This window comes from Anopheles ziemanni, chromosome 2, assembly GCF_943734765.1.
Source record: "Anopheles ziemanni chromosome 2, idAnoZiCoDA_A2_x.2, whole genome shotgun sequence".
Lineage (NCBI taxonomy): Eukaryota > Metazoa > Arthropoda > Insecta > Diptera > Culicidae > Anopheles > Anopheles ziemanni.
The window spans coordinates 56,060,701-56,079,776 of NC_080705.1; the positions used below are offsets into that span (position 1 = coordinate 56,060,701).

General features: G+C 44.3%; 1 protein-coding gene across 1 annotated transcript in view; it reads left to right on the forward strand.

Annotated features, from left to right (window-relative positions):
- LOC131285438 (nuclear hormone receptor FTZ-F1-like) overlaps nucleotides 1-19,076 on the forward strand; it is a 101,949-nt gene that overhangs the window by 79,868 nt on the left and 3,005 nt on the right. The window contains exons 4-6 of the mRNA XM_058314297.1: nucleotides 9,990-10,237; nucleotides 10,334-10,701; nucleotides 11,369-11,567. Of these exons, the coding sequence (XP_058170280.1) occupies nucleotides 9,990-10,237; nucleotides 10,334-10,701; nucleotides 11,369-11,567 (815 nt within the window). The remainder of the gene's footprint in view (nucleotides 1-9,989; nucleotides 10,238-10,333; nucleotides 10,702-11,368; nucleotides 11,568-19,076) is intronic.

Consider the following 19,076-nt stretch of genomic DNA (forward strand, 5'->3'; position numbering starts at 1 on the left):
AGAAAATTAAAAGCTTCTGCTGCTTTTGACGGCACAAATCGGTTGCTCAAACTCGATCGCACTCGATCGATATTGTTCATTGCCCAACGTCGCCTCACGTCCGTCGACTGGTGATGAGTACGGAGGTGGGTTAGAAAAGAAGCGTACAACCGTGCGAATAGTCGCGATCGCGAAACGATGAGGTCAAATTAATTTGGAAGTTTCTCATCACCTCTCGAAAGCTCATCAGCGGCTCGTCATCTCGATCGATCATCGGGCCGCCGCAGTTGGATGCAGTTTTCGTAATTTCTTGCTTCGCTCGCTAGGTTGGCTGGCTAGAGCGGTTTACTTTTTGCCCCAAAAGTCAACGTTGTTGCCCAGCGAAAGAGCAGCTAGAGAGGGTGAGGAAATGGTGCGCGATAGCTGACAGTTGGCATTGAGCGTCTCGATTAACTCGAGCTCGGCCAAAAATGGCTCCGAAGAAGACGCGCCTTTAGGGGGAGACGAAGCGCTGATGATGAAGAAATTATTCACGCACGGCTCGGGGGGGTGGGGGGGGGGGGGGGTCGAAACAACCGAATCCATCGTTCACGGTGCATTAAGGAGTTAATTTTGAAATCGTGTTTCATACCGAATACCGCTTTGAATGAAAATCGATGCTGAGCAATACGGTCGTCGTTTTTTGTTTTCTAATGGGAGATAAAAACATTTAATAGGCATTAATAGAATCGGTGCTAACAAGACATATTTCTTCAACTCCTACTGAACCTCAATTTGTGTAAAGTAATAACAATATCAAACATCCTACACCGAAGTATCTAGTATTTGTTTTAGGCATAAGTGCAGCTAAAACTATTCGATAAGAAAAGGGATGCTTGTAGGAAAAACCCATAAAAGAAACTACCCTGGCACGATGTCTACAAGGTTTCGATGCAGCGCGCGTGCCATGTTCCGGTGTATTGGTGGGCGATAGTGGTTTCGTGTCGTTGGGTGATTATATAGGAAAAAAAACAAAACAAATAAATTATTGATTTCGTCCACCTTGACCCACATTTTTGGGCCCGCTTTTGTAGCCAGTTTGACCAAACTCGTGTGCCGTACAGCTGTTTCGTTCGACTTTTGAGAATTGAAACTTAGAGATAACAACAACATTGTGCAACATAAATGGAAATCGAAATATAATGACATAGTTTAAGCAACCATCTACTGCCTAGGAACGGTATGAAATTATCAAGATGTTGGAATCTACTTATAGCTTTTTTGTTAAGTTGATTGTAGCTTTAGTTATTGAAAAAATCAATCAAAAATGTTTGCTTATCGTTAGTTTATGATTTTTGGTGGAGGTTTTTATTAATTTGCGTTGTTTGATATATCGTTAGGGTGTTCAGTACAATGTTATTGATACATATCATTGACTTGTTATGTTATTGAACTTAAAGCCGCAATATCGCTTCCTGAGGTCAATAGAGCCACAGTTTTGTAATAATGTTATGGCAGATTTAAATGGTAACTCAATTTAATTTTAATCCAAAATTCCCTTCATCATCTTAATAACAGCAGGAAACTGTTCTAGCACCCATCAGCTGCAGCTTCCGACTAGGTTTACTAAATTGTCACTTTGTGTTTTGCATTCGCTTACTTTTGTTGAGCTCTTCAATTTTCTTCAACTCCCCTCTCATTGATGCTGCCCTTCCGTCCGCTCAATGACTCATCCCGTCCGACCTGTTGCATCTTGCTCGGAGTTGGTGTGCAATTTTATTACGTCAGCCTCAGTGGCAAAGACCACAAGCTGGAAACACTGACGTCGGCGCAACGATGGGCGGCACCGTCGGCTGCAAGTGCACTTCCCGACATTGAACACATTATGCTGTCCCCCCAGGGGGGGGAACTAGGCACGGGCGACAACGAGTGTTGGTTTTTTTTTTTGCTGAACTACGGGAAAAGAGGAAAGTGGAGGAATAAAATACGCTAGGAAAGTCGTTCCGATCGGGCGCGTTAATAGCATTGGCGTTTTTCTCGGTCACCTACAGCGCTCTAGCGAAGTTCTTATCTATGTGTGTGTGTGTGTGTTTAAATGTGAGCATGCTCGGTTGCTAGTGCAGGTGCAACTGCAGCGTGCAGACCTGCATAATAGTGGTAGTCGCAGCCTCAGCGATCGAACGTTCCAAAACAGGGGGGGACAACGCCATGTGCAATTGTGAACGGGCTTAGGGGATGTTGCGAAACATAACGCACACATAAGATATGTTTGCGCATACGACATCGACATCAGTCGTGTCACAAGAGTAGAGAGAAACGTGTGCGCCTTTCACTCCTGATGTAGGTTTTTTAATTTTAAAATTACAAATTTGCTCTGTGTCACCTAAAATTTTTGTTCTGAATTAAATTTCACGTGGAGTTGGTTTGGTTTTATTATACCAAATGATTAGGATGAAATTTCTTAGAGTTTAAAATGTGATATTTAATTTTTGAGCATACCTGCATAAACAGAAACAGAACTATTGAACTCCTATCTTAAACACACTTTTTTTTTCAAACTTTTAATAAGTAAAAATACTTTTTTATAAAGTAAAATTGCTTTCACGCCAGGTGTACCTTCATTAACTCGTTGATAGCCATAATTTTTGCTAACCAGCTGTCATTAGTTCTCAAAAGGTTTTTGCCCCATAAATTTAAAAAATTGCAACTAAAAGCTATAGTAATTATAAAAAACTAGTTCTTTGGGAAACTTACTCTTTGCTTGGTTATGAAAACCCCGTTGGTTAACAGTTGTCGGAATATATCTACATACTTATTTAAAAATAGTATTCCCAGCCATAACCATTCCCTTGCACCATCAGTCTTCGCACAGACGCAAACAGCAGTTAATTATATTTTCCTCATTCCCTGGACGGAGCGATCCATTTCTCGAATCAATGGGAAATCGTGTACAGCATGCCCTTGCGTCTGCCATCCGTTCTCTCCGTGCCCCAACTGCGGATACTCCCAAGACGTCCCCGCTAGCGCCAACCGGTCCCAGCCAGGCCAGCCAACCGGCAGCCAGCATCGACGACGCCAGGCCACCTTGACATTGGCCCAGATTTCGTCCGGAGGTCTCGAGGTCTCGGTGCAGCAATTTCTCTTCTATTACATCTAATAGTCCCAGTGCGGCCTCCGGCTTCATTGCCGGCGCCTTGCGAAGAAAGTGTTACTACCCACTCCGAGGTGTTGCTGCGGGGTCTGTGGGTGTGTGTGTGTATGTGTGTGAGAGAGAGAAAAAGAGACAGAGGGGGAAAAGCAACGGGAAAAGCTGGCTCGAAGTATGAAGTAATAGAGTTAACTATTAATCATCGTTAGTTTTTCTTTCCACTGTTTGCTTTTCGCCGTTCGTTCGCGGCCGCCGCTCGGTCCCAGTGGTGCGTTGTTGTTTTCTATTTGCCTCAACCACTTTTCCATCCTCCCCTTTCCGTCGCCTCCCCCCCACACATGGACTCCGATATACAGTTGCTCCCCGGAGCCATTGGCAGCGACCTTGGTGCCGCAGCCCGTTTTCTAAGCCGATCCGTGGTCGAACCCGATGCGCCCGGAGGAGGAGGATGGCAATGAAAGTGAAAACCCCCATCCGGAGGGCCGTTACGTGCATCGTGCCGCTGTATGTGCGATTGCATCGCAGACTGGCGATGATGCTGTGCACGGTTGGGCATGGCAGTTTTCAGGAAATGTAGACCGAGGTTACTGCAAACAGTGTGATGTGTTTTGTCTATTTAATCGACCTTGGAATGTTCACATTGGAATCCGGAACAACGGAATTGAATAGTTGTTTACTACCATTGGTACTATCATTACTTTGGTTCATTTACTTCTATTTTTTCCAAGCATCTACAGAAGGAAATGCGAAATGTTAAAATAAATTGATTCTTTCTTACTGGTTTTTGTAGAATGCTTAACTTTAAGATCTAAATGTGATAACGTTTCATCTGGATTTAAAATGTTTGTTGTTATATTTTAAGTTTTAACACGTTGACTGCTACGTCACCCATTTTGCGGGTGACAGAAACAATCAACATCAGCTCTTTGGACTTATATCGATGCAGGCTATAGTAATAACAAAACTGTATCGTTTGCGGAGCATTCGCTTTAGGTTTTCGAAAACCGTTGGTTTTATACATTTTATGACAAAATTTTGTCAAAAATAATTGTACTAAAAATGTAAAGGAATTTTCCTAAAACGGATTTCTTATTTTTATACGTACCGTAATATATTGTAAGACATTTTATGTGTTTTCGAATAAGAAAACCACCACCTCCCGGTTGTCCGTTCCGATGCCTCGACCATGCCTCGTGCCTTTATGTTCCTGAGCTAATGGTTTTCGTCCATTAGCTTTCGCCACAGCGACATTAGCACGCCTTCCATTCTCGATCGTCGTTCGTAAGGCGTCTCACAAACTGCAGCTATGACGGAGTTCGTTCTGCCACTGGGAACACACACCGATGACGGCAGCGTTAACGGTGCCCGGGTGTGTTGGTGGTGTACTTTATTTTCCAGCCAGATTTTCCAGACGGCCCATTTGTTACGAATCAATTTGCACTCCCGAAAGAATTGCAGTCAAATTGGTCACTTGTCAGCATTTGGGCTTACATTGTGCTTAGCTGTCCCGGTTGGCGAGGGGCAGGTATCGGAAAGAATGGTGGGACAGATAGTCAACTTAGAATGCGAGGTGGATAGTTGTGCCTTTTTATTTTCCTCTCTGCCGAGATGCGATTTGATACGAGCCTCATAAACATGTGTCACAACAACGAAATTCTGCAACAAAGGGTTGGTTTGTGAAACAATGAACACTAACCCACCGTCCGGTAGGCTCGCAGCGGGCGTACAAGATCGTAAGCATTGTTGGACACTTTCGGAGCCCATAATTCAGACTCCACAGACTCCATCGCCACGGGGTGGCTGAGCATTGCTCTCGCTGGCTCGGTTCACTCAGTCCAAGCGGCGGCTCTAGGAGAAGGAACACCATAGCTTTGACTGATTTGATTATGTGTTGCAGCACAGCTCCGAGTGTAGGGGAAAAAAAGGGAGCTCAAAATAATGCGCCAGAGTATGGTCATTGTTTGCGGTTGGGTGATATATAATTCGCGCTCTGGAATCATTTCGTGAACTCCACCCTCCATAAGCAGCTTAAAACCGTGCAGCTCTGATGTGATCCAAACGTTGTAGAGTCGTGGAAACCAACACAAACGATATGCACGGAATGACATATGTTTATGGCCGATCAAACGGAGTAGAAAATACGTGTTGACATACTACACAATAACAATTTACCTCGGTTTTGCGTTCTGTTTGTGATCTTTAACACCGGGAACGTACTCAAAACCAAAGTGCAATAAATGGAAATCATTGTGGCAAAGTTGCCCTGAAGGAAACGTGGCAAACACCTCGTGGACGACTAAAGACTAAAAAAGGTTCTTGGGCTGTGGTTTTGCGTTCGTCTTCGTCCCTTCTTTAGGGCAAAATTGGTCGTCGCAGATAACTTTCTCCTCGCTATTATTTTCTTCATTTCCTTGCTGCGGTGCTTTAGGGTGGGTGCAGATGGAAATTAGCACGCGCCGAACCGAATCCGAGGTCCGGAACCGAACGCAAGCGAAGTGTGAAAACCGAACCCGGGTAGGAAGGATGAACAAACGGGATTTTGACGGAACACCCGAGAGTATGCTAGTGTTTTATGCTGCTTTCCTTTTTTTTAAACCATTTTTTAAACTGTCTCGTTTCGCACGAGTTCGTCTGTTTGTTCTTTCGATGGCGAACTGAAGGGTTTCTTGCGATGGAGAAAAAAGACGGGTTTGCGTTTTTTGGGTTTGTTTTGGGGTAGTTTTGTTGTGGTATTGTTAGGTTGTGAGGAAGAATAAAAAAACACCCGTACAACATGAAATGGCCCGAAAAAAGGGTGGATGTGCATGTGCAACAAGTACGGCACTGCACATCTTCCTCTTTTTTTATTTTTGCACGCCGAATGCACATGCCCGTTCCAGGTGGCTAGCCACCCACCGAAAAGGGTTTTGGGGGCTTTTATTTTCGCAAAACATTTTTCGACATGCACACACAGTTCATCCGATCGTACCTTTGGCAGACGATCCGATGCTGATGGGAAGGGAACATAACTACACCGACGGCGAACCCGGTGAGCATGTAATAACGGGAGGCAGCATTCAACCATGCTGCTGCCCCCACGAAGGAGAGCGACGGGGTTCTGTAGCATAAAATTTAATGACTCCGGGACCCGTTACATTCTCGTCCCTTTTCCTGCCGGCACAAAAATGCCGCCGGCGCAGGAATGGCGGCGGGGAGTTCCGTTTCGGTTCGCTTCACAACTAGGCCAGCAGCGGCACGTGAAGCCAACATCCGGTGTCCGAAAAATAAAACTCAACCCGAGCTCAAGTGATGCACCAATTTCGAAGAAGAACTAAATCATTAACATTGCCGTTCGAGGAGTTTTCTTGTTTGCAATTTAAAACAGGGCACAGGACGCGCGGAGTAATTGTGAACGAGCACGCGGGAAAGGCAACCGAACACGTGCCTCCCACGTTCCCTTTGGTAAGGCGATGGTAATCGGTCTTCCGTTGGCTTTGTGGATGACTTTCTGTGTGAAAAATCCATTCCTAAGTGACAGAAGAGAAATCCGTCAACCGTGTCTGGCCGGTGTCTGGCAGGAAAGAACCGTTAATTAAAGGATTGCATGGCACACGAGTTTTGGCCTGAATTTTACCAGAGTTCCAATGCACCATTACCAAAGCAATGAGATACAATATGTTTTCGCTATGGCTATCACTAACGCAGGATTCTTCCTAAATGAAAATAATATTTCATTTATTTTTTTATCGGAACGAGTAACATTTTTATGATAAATATGATGATATTTTTTTAAAGGATTCAAGGTAAATATGAGTTTTGTGCGATCTAAAAAAGAGCAAAAATAATAAACGATGTGTAAGAATCGCCACAGCTTGATCGGCGATTTTCCATTTACACGAACAAAATTCTATCGTTAAAAATGGACAATCTATTGAACACCTACATACTATAATATTTGTATATCTGTCACTTGGTTGGAACACTGTTGGAGCATATTATTTCATTATTATTATTTATTTTTATTTTATCTGCACGTAAGGACTAATCAAAACTGATAATTAGATTCCAAAAAACCTTGACTTAAGAACTAAACCCTAACTCATGCTATAAACAAAGGACATGCGGAAACGAATAAGGATGCTGTCGAACCGGAAGCAGAAAGAAGGCATGGGTAGAGCAAAGCAGGAGTAGAGGAAGTTGAAGAACGGAAAATGGAAAGGGAAGTCGAAGTGATCGTACAGATGGTTAAATTGGCTCTCTATGCGCCAAAGCAAAGGGTAATTATTCCCGAAACCAGTGCGACGTGGTTCGACAGCAAGAGATTTTCTTCCATAGAGTTAAGTTTTCATATTTTTAGAGAAATGGATTTAAAAAATTTTTCTCAATTATACTGCAATTCTTCTCTTAATGAACTTTTTGGAGTTGCTCCTCTTGAATTAACTGATAACTAGTTGACAAGCTGTAACCAATATAAAAAGTCAATCAAACAGGGTTCTATGGTTTGTACTAACCCTAGATCGCTCTTTAAAACGTAGTCTCGGGATTAAAGCGTAGTTTCGGCATGAGATATAATTCTGCGTATGAATATTTTTTGCTTTTTCTCAGTTCTTACTTTATTTTGTCGCAATCGTTTGCTGTTTGTAAAACAGTCGTAACAAAAATGTGCATAAGAACGTTTTTTCTTCGCGACCGGAAGATTTTCACCCAACTGAAATGCCTAAACGTTTTTACTTTCACTTTCGCTCGCCGCTACCGTTACGTTTAAGAAAGAATTTGCCGCTTTCCCGCGCGTATGATTAACGCCCATTATGGCGGACTAATGATGAAAAAAAACGAAAGCAACTGCAGAATCAACACATGAACTTCACTCGGACGTAAGGCTTTTCTTTGCTTACAACTCGGCGAAGCCGGCGGCAACGGTAAAGTAGGAATTAATAAATAACCCTACATAACTGTGCATGGAGCTGTAGACTTGTCACGCACATGGTTTTGCCAAATAGTAAACACGTTGACGAAAACACTGGGCACATTGTTTTTGATGACAGCAATGGGTGACCGTTATGCTAAACTATAAATAATTCACCATTTGCCGGCCGGCTTGTAGACGAACTGAATTGGCGGAACAAGTGGGAAACCCGTAACTTGTGTATTTAATTCATTCACCTAGAATCATGGGAAGAAAAAAACTCCTTAGTTGAGGAATTCAATTCCGGGTGCAACAGCAAGAAAGCGGTTTGCATACAAGCATTCCAGTAACGCTAAACATTGTTCTTTTTCATGTTTTCTTTTATTTTATACCATGACTATGGTTCGAAAAATAACAATAGCTTTCCACTTCCAAACAGGTTGGTGCGTAAAAAAGATAATTTGAAGCCATAAAAACTACACCTATGGCAGATCTTACGCACTTCGCAAAGAAGAAAGTTTCGTTAATCATCTTCCTGCTTTACTGGAGCAGCTTGTGCCTTGTTTCAGGTGTCCTAGTTTCGGGTTTTCCTTTGTTGTTGAAGCTGGCAAATTGATGCATGGCTCATTAAAAAGGATCGCGACCGTTTCGTTCCGCGTTTCCGCGTTTTCATTAGCGCAACGACGATCGTCGGATCGTGCAAAGTCACCTGCCATTATGGTGTTTTCCTTTTTTTCTGGTTGCATAACTTGACCGATTCTATAACTTTCGGTGGATACACGATCGATTAATAAAAAAGTACATACATCGACGGGTGGCATGCGCCGTTTACATGGTAAGATAATTTGTCGTGGTCACTTAGTTTTGTTCATAAGGACCAACTGCCGATATGACTTTTATTCACGAACGTGTGTTTTTGGTAAATGCGAGTGAAAACTGTTCAAATGCATTTCCACCATGCGTTGTGGACAGTTTTATGCCGCTTTGTGGAACGATTGTGATTTATTGACGAAATTCGACGTAACAATCGGGTCAAACGCTTTATTTGACGTAAAGCAAACTTTCAATTTTTTTCTTCCCACGAAATTTACGAAATAACGGTGCCTGACGACTAAATGGCGACAGCTGCTGCGATTCTGAAAACTAAACCTCGTTTGGAAACATCGGAGAAATGATCCATGATCCTTATAATTAGGGACAAAAAAACGGGCCGTAGGATACGTTCAAAGGTGAAACGTATAACGCGATTTAATTACCCCCCTTCGTTTGAGCCATGGATCCAGTAAGAAAAAGGATACAAAGCTCTAAAAAAGAGTTGTTCTCGTCAAACCGTTTTCCTCCTGTCCTGAGCGTTGGAGTCCACGGGTTTGCTCCTTTTTTTTCTTATCCTATTTGATCGAGAGGATCAAGAGGCGTGTTCGGCACAGGATCTTCTGCTGCCGTCGTTCCAAGAAGGATTGGCAGTAACGGTTCAATGCAACATATCTCTCCACAATCTCCGTGATCGTACCTGCAAAGAAGTGGACGTTTTACAACGAACCACTTTTTTATATTTATTGAAGTACATGGACCTTAAATTATATATAGTTGAAAATATTATAAAAATATAACCCTTTTTTTACCTACTACAAAGGAAAAAGAAATGCCGTGATTGCTATTGCCTGGAATATAGTCACACAAACTATACAAAACTTTACTATGCGCTACTACTTCTAATGCAAAACTTTGTTAGTAGTTGATCACAAAACAAAATGAGGGATATTCACGGAAAAAAAATGTAAAATCGATTTCAAATCCTACGTCAGATAAAGCAAGAACGCAATACGTGTCGGCATGTTCATGGTCTGCTCATGAAACCATCTTACTATCAGCTCACCATTGAAGAACGAATTGTCTCTCAATCTGCCGAACAAATAACTAATCGCTTCTACTCGTTATTCTCTTTTCTCTTGTTTTTTTCTTTTTCGAATATTTTCTTTCTTCCTGAACCAAATATAGCCGTGCGAGCCGATCGGATGCGCGGCGGAAGGAACAAGTTCGGTCCCATGTACAAGCGGGACCGGGCGCGAAAGCTGCAGATCATGCGCCAGCGTCAGCTCGCCCTACAGGCCCTGCGCGGCTCGATAGGAGGAGGTGTCGGCATCGGAACGCTAGGCTCGGACGGAACCTCGCCACAGCTGCAGGGCCTGGACTACCACCAGCCGTACTCGAGCATGCACATTAAACAGGAAATTCAGATTCCACAGGTGCGTAGCGCAAGCTCCCAAGCGGTGGCGTATTATGCGAAGTGTGCATCCTGGTTTCTAACCTCACTTTGTGTTTTTTTTTTTCAATTTTGGCAGGTATCTTCGTTGACATCATCGCCAGACAGCTCGCCGAGCCCGATCGCGATCGCACTCGGTCAGGTCAATCCGCAGACGACGATATCGCTCAGCAGCAGTGGAGTGGGCGGCAACGGTGGTGGTGGCGGCGGTGGCGGTGGTGGTGGGGGCGGTGGCGGCGGCGGTGGTGGTAGCAATGGGTCCGGTGCCGGCACCGGCAGCTCCAACTCCAGCTCCACCGGTCTCCCGAACCCGCTGTCCGACTCGAAGCTCTGGATGAGCGCCAACTCGACGACCGCCTCGCCACACTCTCTCAGCCCGAAGGCCTTCAGCTTCGACTCCAATCCCACCAGCACGGCCGACTCCGGCAACCCGGCCGACACCCTAAGGCTAGTGTCACTTTGCTTCTTTTAGCTTCATCCAACCAGTCCTCTCGTAGCTCGAAAGCCATCCGTGGTGTCAACGACGGCATCGTGTCATCCCTTACCTCCATTCTTTCTCTCGAAGGGTACCTTTAGGCTACCAAATGCTGCAGTGCAGCAAACAGTGATCCCACTTGGATGATCGGTCAACCCCAAAACCTAACAAGTAGCTAATCACCATCAATCGATTCATGGGTGTAACATTTTATGTTTGCTATATTCTTTAGCAACATCACAGCGGATTTATGCTCCAAAAAGTTTCCTTATGCAACATCTTTTTCTAAAAATATCTTTTGTGTTTACAGATTATCATATCGATTAAACTATTAATACGTTGCTAACAAATTACCCTTACTAACCCCACATTTTCGATCATTTACTAAAATGTCTCTTCACAGCAAACCGCACCGTCTCAGCGAGCAGCATTGATTAATAGTTTTTTTTTCTCTCTCTCTCTTTATATGCATCCCCGTCTCCCTTCATCCCTTCCCCCACCATATCGAATTCTGGATTTGCGAAAACTTTGACCAAACAATGACCGAAAACCGGTGTGTGCCCTCCAATGCGTTTTCGCTCATTTTCCGGTACGACAACAAAATTGCTCTTCCCGCCCCGACTTATTCGCCACCTCCAGGGTATCGCCGATGATCCGCGAGTTCGTCCAGTCGATCGACGACCGCGAATGGCAGACGTCGCTGTTCTCGCTGCTCCAGAGCCAGTCCTACAATCAGTGCGAGGTCGACCTGTTCGAGCTGATGTGCAAAGTATTAGACCAAAATCTTTTCTCGCAGGTCGACTGGGCGCGGAATACGATATTCTTCAAAGATTTAAAGGTCAGTGCGTGGAAGTGATGATCTCGTTTCTGTCGTAACCATTTGGTTTATTTAATTCTATAGGTAGTGTAAATGAAAAGGTTCTCTAAAGAATCACGGGAACTCAGCAAATATGCATACGTTTGATATGTAGCTTTTGTGCGATCTGGTAGAAATGACATGAAGCCACGTTTACTCTTTAACATGTTATACTGTTCACCAAATGCAACTACTCAACGTCATCACAACAGCGACGTGAGACGAAAGACGGCAAAAAAGCCAACTTAAATCTACCCCCTCACACTGATACATACACACGCACGTACGCACCACCCATAAACCCCTCTTCCCCCCACAAAGTCACTCTCAATTTCAATCGCTGACCTACTTGTCAAGCTGAGCCGAACGTGCATTAAAAATGAATGAACAAGAAAAGTAAACGAGTGAGATAATGGTGCCCGGGGAGAGTGGAAGGGGGAAGCAAAAAATGGCAACACCACCCTCCACGGCGCATACACTTACGCATCGGGCCGGTGGTCTGCAGTCACGTCGTGTAGAGGAGAGGAAAGGGCATCCGAACCGGGGCCAGGATGGTGCGATGAATGCGCGAATGCACAAAAATATCGCCCCGCACGACGATGATGACGACGACGACGACGCTGAAGCCGCGCCGAGAAAAATGAATTTTCAAATGACACCAAAATACTCACTTCCACCAGACTCGGTGGGCTCATTTTCCCATTTCGGATCTACCCTTTTGTCGTGCCTGCTGCTGCCCTTAAGTCGCAGGGAAGCAACGCTTTGGCCATTGGGTACGCGTGAATGAGTTGGTATTTTTTGTGCTTGATTTTTTTATTGTTTTCATGCGTATGGGAAACAGTGACGCGCAAGAGGAACCCGCCTTTTGCGAGGGCTTGTATTTATGTATCTACTTTGTTCTTCAATTACAAACAACCCACGCCGCAAACCGCGTCCGAACATACGCTATGTTGCAGTTTTACTGCCTTGGCACGATCGTGTGTTTGCTGCTTTCCGTACCACCGATTTGGGTTTTGCTTCTCCTGTTTTCCTGTTCAGATGTTGTTTCGTTTCGGCATCTCTTTCCGAACTTCCGTTCATAGAAGCGGGCTACAAGAGATGGCTTGACTTTTTGAAAAGTGAGAAACGAGCGAGAAATTAAACCCTTACTTAAACAAATGTAGTTGCATCTCGACCCCCCAGTGAGTTGGGGAGAACTAGTTCGGGGCATTCTAGAAATGTGGAATGCACATTAATGCTTTGTAAATGGCTATTTTCACACTCCAACGAAGACAATTTGTCTTATAACCAATTCCGAGAAAAAGAAACAACAAATTCAGATAAAGATGCAATTTTATTAGAAGTAAAGTGTAATTTACATCAATTGGTACCTTTTTCCAGGGATTTTCCCAACATCCCCCATCCTTTTATGTTTTACCACGATCCCTTTCTCATTAGCATCTTTTATCGTTTCAAAACCGCAAATTTTGATTTTAGTAGATTATTGTCTCGAGGAAAATGTTTTATCAATGTTATTTATCGCAGATAAATATCTATATTTGTTGGCAAGGAGTTATGTAATAATGTTTAAAATGCATACTGAACAAGCTTTCCTCATCGAGTCTTTATCACCATAGGGAAAGTTCTGACTTCTTTTAACCGTACAGCACTATTCAATCGCGTAACAACAAATCAGAACAAAAAGACCAGATTGCGCCTTAACAATATATGATCGGACGTGAGGTGGTTCTTTATGTAAGCAGACTGCAATTTACCCTACCTACCTTTAAGGTTACGACTCTACGCGTTTTCCAATGTACTTATGCTCAAGTGCAATATCAGGTCGTAGCACTGTACATTAAAGGCGGCGGCAGAGTGCACAAGAAACAGCGGCTTTTGGGTGCACGCAAACAAAAAGGTAAAATAGTAACATGCACCTAAGCGGTGCAATTTCCTCTTTTCTCATCGATGCAATTGGCATGCGAAGAGGGGGTCGAGGGCGGAGGGTGAAACCGGGTGGCGTTAGTGCATAACTCTCCTACACATTTCGCAGAGCAAAAACCTTTTCCGTCCGGTCCGGTTTTAGTCGGTAGGTAGCCAAAACAAAACAAGACCACGATGGATGGCAACCTTCCGGAGCGCGGGGTGATTTGATGAATTGACGTTTAAATGCACTCTGAGGCGCATGCTGCCGTCGCTCCGTGTGTGCGTTTCGCTACCGAAGTAGGTTAAGAACAACTTGACGCCATGCACCAGCCACCTCCAAAAGGGGGAGAGTAGGTTGAAATTCGCGTGCGAAAAAAAACACACACACACACAACGAAAAAGTGCATTTCGCAGCTCACACCGTGTTTGCAGTTGCATTTTGCGCCCGTGTAAGTAGGCAACGGCCGGAACGTGCCGTATCGTCGGAAAGGGCACCGGAGCGCGGTCCGTTGGAGAGGGTGGATTAAAAAGTAAAAATAAAACGGACCCGCAACGGGGGCTTCCAAGCGCGCAAATACTGCCTCCATCCGGCGTCATCGCCTTCCGATTTCCGCCGGCGTGTCCATTGGTCACGAAAATGAAAATGTATTTCCCCCAGCAGCGGAATGTACGTGTGGCTTTGTGGCGGGTATGCGAAAGATTAAGTGTTTCACATTATGTAATTGAACCGATTGAAGGCATTTAACCTAATTTCCGCGATTCTTTCCCGTTCGGCGTTCTTGGCCGGTTCGCTCGATCAACTTCGTGCGAACGGAACCCAAGAACTTTGTGGTTTGTGTCGATTTTGTTTCGGCGCCCATTTGCTAACGGTTCCCGCGGTTAATTCGATTCCGTTTTTCCGGTTCCTTGTGAACCAGTGTGTGAGTCATGTTGTCTTCAGTTCAGACCGAATAACAGATTGTTTCAGCACGACTTATGGGGCAGAACAATTCTACGATGTGCTAATCGAGGCGTCACTTCTCGGTGTGTTGTTGATTTGCAACCCGTCAAGGGTTGGAAATTAATTAAATATGAGTAATGTGTCGTAGATTTTTTTATGTTTGTTTGAAAATTTTTAAATAACAAGAGAACGCAAGCACATTTTCATCCTCCCACCGGTTAACTAATAATTTTTTACGCATTTTTAGGAATCAATTTAGTGCGAATTTCACTACTTGCACATGGGCAGTACAACATATTCATTGATCCAAGCGCGTAACAAGGTCCAATACAAATGTCAACCAATGGAGCATACATTATTACCACGAATCAATTCAAACATCATGTAACGAGCTCGGGCTCGGGACGGACATCCAATGCTGGCTGGCCCCGGGTCGTCATGGGGGTGCCGGGGCTTCCCCCGAAAGACTCATCCAAGGATTGAAGACTTGCGGCGACAGGTCTCAAAGAAAGCGAAACCGCGAAACCCAAGGGCTATCGAAGGGGAGGGAGGATCCGTGGCAGCTGGCTGGAATGGGTGGCTAATTTATGTTTGATTAATAATTCATTGGCCACCATTCGGGCGCACTGCGAGCGCAACGAAATCGACGTTGTGACGATGGCGGCCTTCTTTGACTCCTCTACGCAATTTCCTCGACGACCGATCCTCGTTCTGGTGTCCGTTTTCCTTTGAGCTGTTCGCGAAGCAGCATGTTTCTTATTTAATTTTCGTCCTCCGGAACCCTTCTCCCCCTGTTGTTCGGCTTGGGGTTTCTTCCCGTTTGTCTCCAGGTCGTTTTTCCCTGCACCCCCTTCCCTCGGGGTCTGGAGTTTCGTCTTCCACGCACCGCAGATTCCGCTTTTCGGTGCGTAAAACGTAACGGTGTCTGGGTTGGTAGGAGACATTGGTGGGTGAGTCTCATCATCCATTTTTCATCTCGTGTTTGTTTGTGTGCGTGTGTTTGTTTTTTTCCTTTCCTATTTGTTGCTGCGTTTTCTCTTTTCCCTTTCCTTTGACGACGCGGTTGCGACGACGACGCCAGACGGATGGATCGCACGAAAATCCGTGTCAAGGTTGCGCGTTTCACCATCATCTCGCCTCGCGTGTGCTGCAACGTTCGCTGTAGGAGTGGACTTTTTTTTTCTCTTCTTTTGGTTAATTTGGGGCGAAGATTTTTTTCTCTCCCGCTCCTCTTCTCAACACGCACGGTGGCGCAAACCGGCCCAGAAATATTCCTCGGCGCATCCCCACGCGTTGGGCGTAGTATTACCCGTTGTCTTGATTCGCGAGAAGGATCCGTCTAGGGTGGAAACATCGGGGGGAGACTGTCGCAAGAGAGAGTGAGAGAGATACTGAGTGCAGACAAAGATTCGGTATATTTAAGTCACAACGATAAAGGAATGAAAAAGGTTTTCATTCGACACGGAAAATACAGAGCACGTAAATTTTAAAGCAAAAATATTTAAACTCACCCGATTCTATATGATTTTTTAAATCTTTTTATTCTGTACTTGGCATATAAATCAAAACTGTGCGCTTGATGGGGTGATTTATGCTTCACCGTGCGTTATACCAATTCTGAAAATCTAAAATAAATTTATATGTCCCACCCAGTCGGGAAGACATAAAAAAATTCCAAAATCCTTTCGCAATGCCACCGCTGGAGATCGTTGGGATATCATTCTGGGATGCAGCGGATTTTTGTGCAGACTTCCAAAAATAGGTTCAAAAATATTGCCACCAGATGGGAGTGTCCGTTGAAGCCAGAAGAGACGATAAAAAACAGATCGGGAAGATCGTCTGCCTAATTTTGCTACTTCCTTCTAAAGAACGATCGAGACGTTTACTGCGTTTCTTACCCCAGCTAAATGTGTATTTGAAACTTCGTAGGCTAAGCGTCGCCAAGGATGGACAGCATAATTGTATGCATCGAGCGTAATCACGGACGGCGCTTTGACGGCACCTGAAGGTCGCATCGAGTCACTCGTTCTGAAGGACGGCGAAACCGACATCCATTCCCTGTTTTTTTTCAGCTCTATTGCGGGAAAGGGAAGGATTTGTTTACCACCCCAAGCTGTCGATCGTGACTTGATCTGCTTCGTATCTATGCTCGAGACAGCTGTACACAAGTAGATTACACCAGAGGGAGCTCCTTTTGCGGGGTAGCCAAGAGGTAGCCCTTTTTGTTTGTATCTTTCTACGGTATCTTCGGTTCCGGTTTAGGCCAGTTATTGTTGTTTACCGTTTCGCACAACGCCATGGGAATTCCTTGCGCGTTGAAGAGAAGCGTTGACACGCGGGTGATTCATGTTCAGTTCGGTTGAGTAGGAAACTCTCCTAACGATCCTAGCGTGTATGTGGAAGATGGTATGATTATGCGCATTAGAATAGTCGGAGTGTGCGTAATGGCTTAATAATGGAAGCGTGTACGTAGCGATACAAACAGGAACACCACGATGATCCCAAGTTGTTTACTAGAACGAACCAAACAAAACAATAACAACGTACCGATGTTTTACAAGTAGACAAGCACAAGTCACATATTCAGCTGATGATTAAAAGAGTAACTGTTTAAACACAAAAGATTCGGGACCGCCTTACGCAGTCGCCGATAAGATTGGAAACTCCAAGCAATGGACTTTTTAGCAACTCTTACGGATACAAGAAGACATGTTAAAAGACTTAGAGGGACGATACTTTTCAAACCGCTTTGCCATTGTGATGTTTGTACGCAACTGAATTCCACTCCATATCCACTAGAACAAACAATTGCCTTCCAAACAACGATTAAATGTAATACAATTAAAATTTTGATACATGACAAATATATTTCAACCATAATCGAATAATGCAAAACATGTCCCTTTAATGCATCGTGTAGACTACAAAAACAGTAGTTCATTTTGGTAAATGTTTCGTTATTTTCCTTAAACTAACTTACCTTAACGATATTTCATCAAAAAAATTTGTTCGATTCGTTTGTGTCATCAGACCATTAGACAAAAATGGAGACGGTGGCATGGATTTAAACGTGTTTGAAAAATGTGTATTGTCACGTTTTAAGTAACACTATTTGAGCAATATTTCTCTACACTAAAGTAATTGAAAACATTTTGCAGAACAATTTACCATTGCAAAATTTAAAATTATAACCTGGTATTTATACACAAGATGTATAAGTTTCTTGATGGTTTCATTTTGTTGTTATTGTTTCTATAAAGAAACATTGTTTAAGAGCTTTTCATTTATTTTAACCAATTATGCATGATAGCATTGCAGAGATTGTAAAACGATCGTTTAGTGATATAGGTATCGCACAATAACGGTTCAGTTACAGAATTCCCTATCGTTCTGTTTTCGCAGTACGTTCATCTAGTGAAAGAGTCCTTTTTCTACGCGGACTGGTAACTGGAACATGTTAACTCACCCACATGTTAGCAAGAACCTACTTAGCGGATCCTAATGAATGCCTTTCAACTGCGGTTGGTTCGTTTAAAAGGATTCTTTGCTAAATTCTACCACTCCGCTGACCCACCTCCCTCGACCCTCCACGCGAACTATCGTATTCCCGCGTGCATTGCGTAACGGAACACGTTCTATTTTTCCTGCGCCGCTCTTGCTCGATGTTTTGTGTTTTGGTCTGCCCGATGTCCCAGTTTCAATCTGGACCTACTTTCCTTCCCTTCCGATTACTTGCAGCGCAATGGCTGCGGTTGTGGGGGTCCTTTCTTAGTTTCGGGAAAAACTACTTTCTCTAGGAACGGAAACTAGCACAAGCAATGCATAGGGAAGCACGTTTGCTCTAGCGCTGACTGCTTTTTATTCAATGTAACTAGCACACTCTCGGGTGCGATATGCGATACCACCATTCTCTCTTTTCAGAACGCTCGGCCTGTTTAGGACATTTTAAACCAAAACAAAAAAAAACAACGATACCTCCCGGCGATGGAAGATGCTTTTCAAAAAATGAATGTTTCATTATGTCTCCCATCAGCCAGCCCCGTTCGGCTTTCGGTCGACCGTTTTCACAGCTGGGATTTGTTGGCAGTAGAATGAGGCCATGGGGGAGGGGGCTGGTGGAGATGGCAACGCCACCCACCCCTTGGACACGTTTTGTCTAGTGTTTAATGGGCTTTTTTGTTCCTCTCATCGAAAGACCACTTCGGTGCCTAAGGCTTGGTATCCTTTTTCAAAGATTGTATTTTTGAACCCTCCCCGCATGCAAAGGGCTTTCAGGTGTAGGCATCGTGGAAGGACGTGATCGGTTCTAGGGTTCTGTCTCTGTGTGCATGATTTGATGAGAGTGTGCACCAAGAACGCTTGAGCGATGCACCTGTGCACTCTTCAGCGCTCCCCGTGCAAGGATGCAAAATAATCGACTACACACGCCTCCGTGGTGCAGAATGTAGTTCATATCGCTTTCCACCAAGAGGGGTTGGTGGGCAGGGTGGGAGGCAACTGAAAATAAATTCTTCTCGCACCCGCAAACTGGGTCAATGGGTCAACTGCGCCACTGCAGACCGCCCGTGCCTAGACCCGCGCCAGGAATCGGAAAGGATGGAAAAAGGATGTAAAGCTCGCTCGGTACAAAATCCGTTACAGTTGCC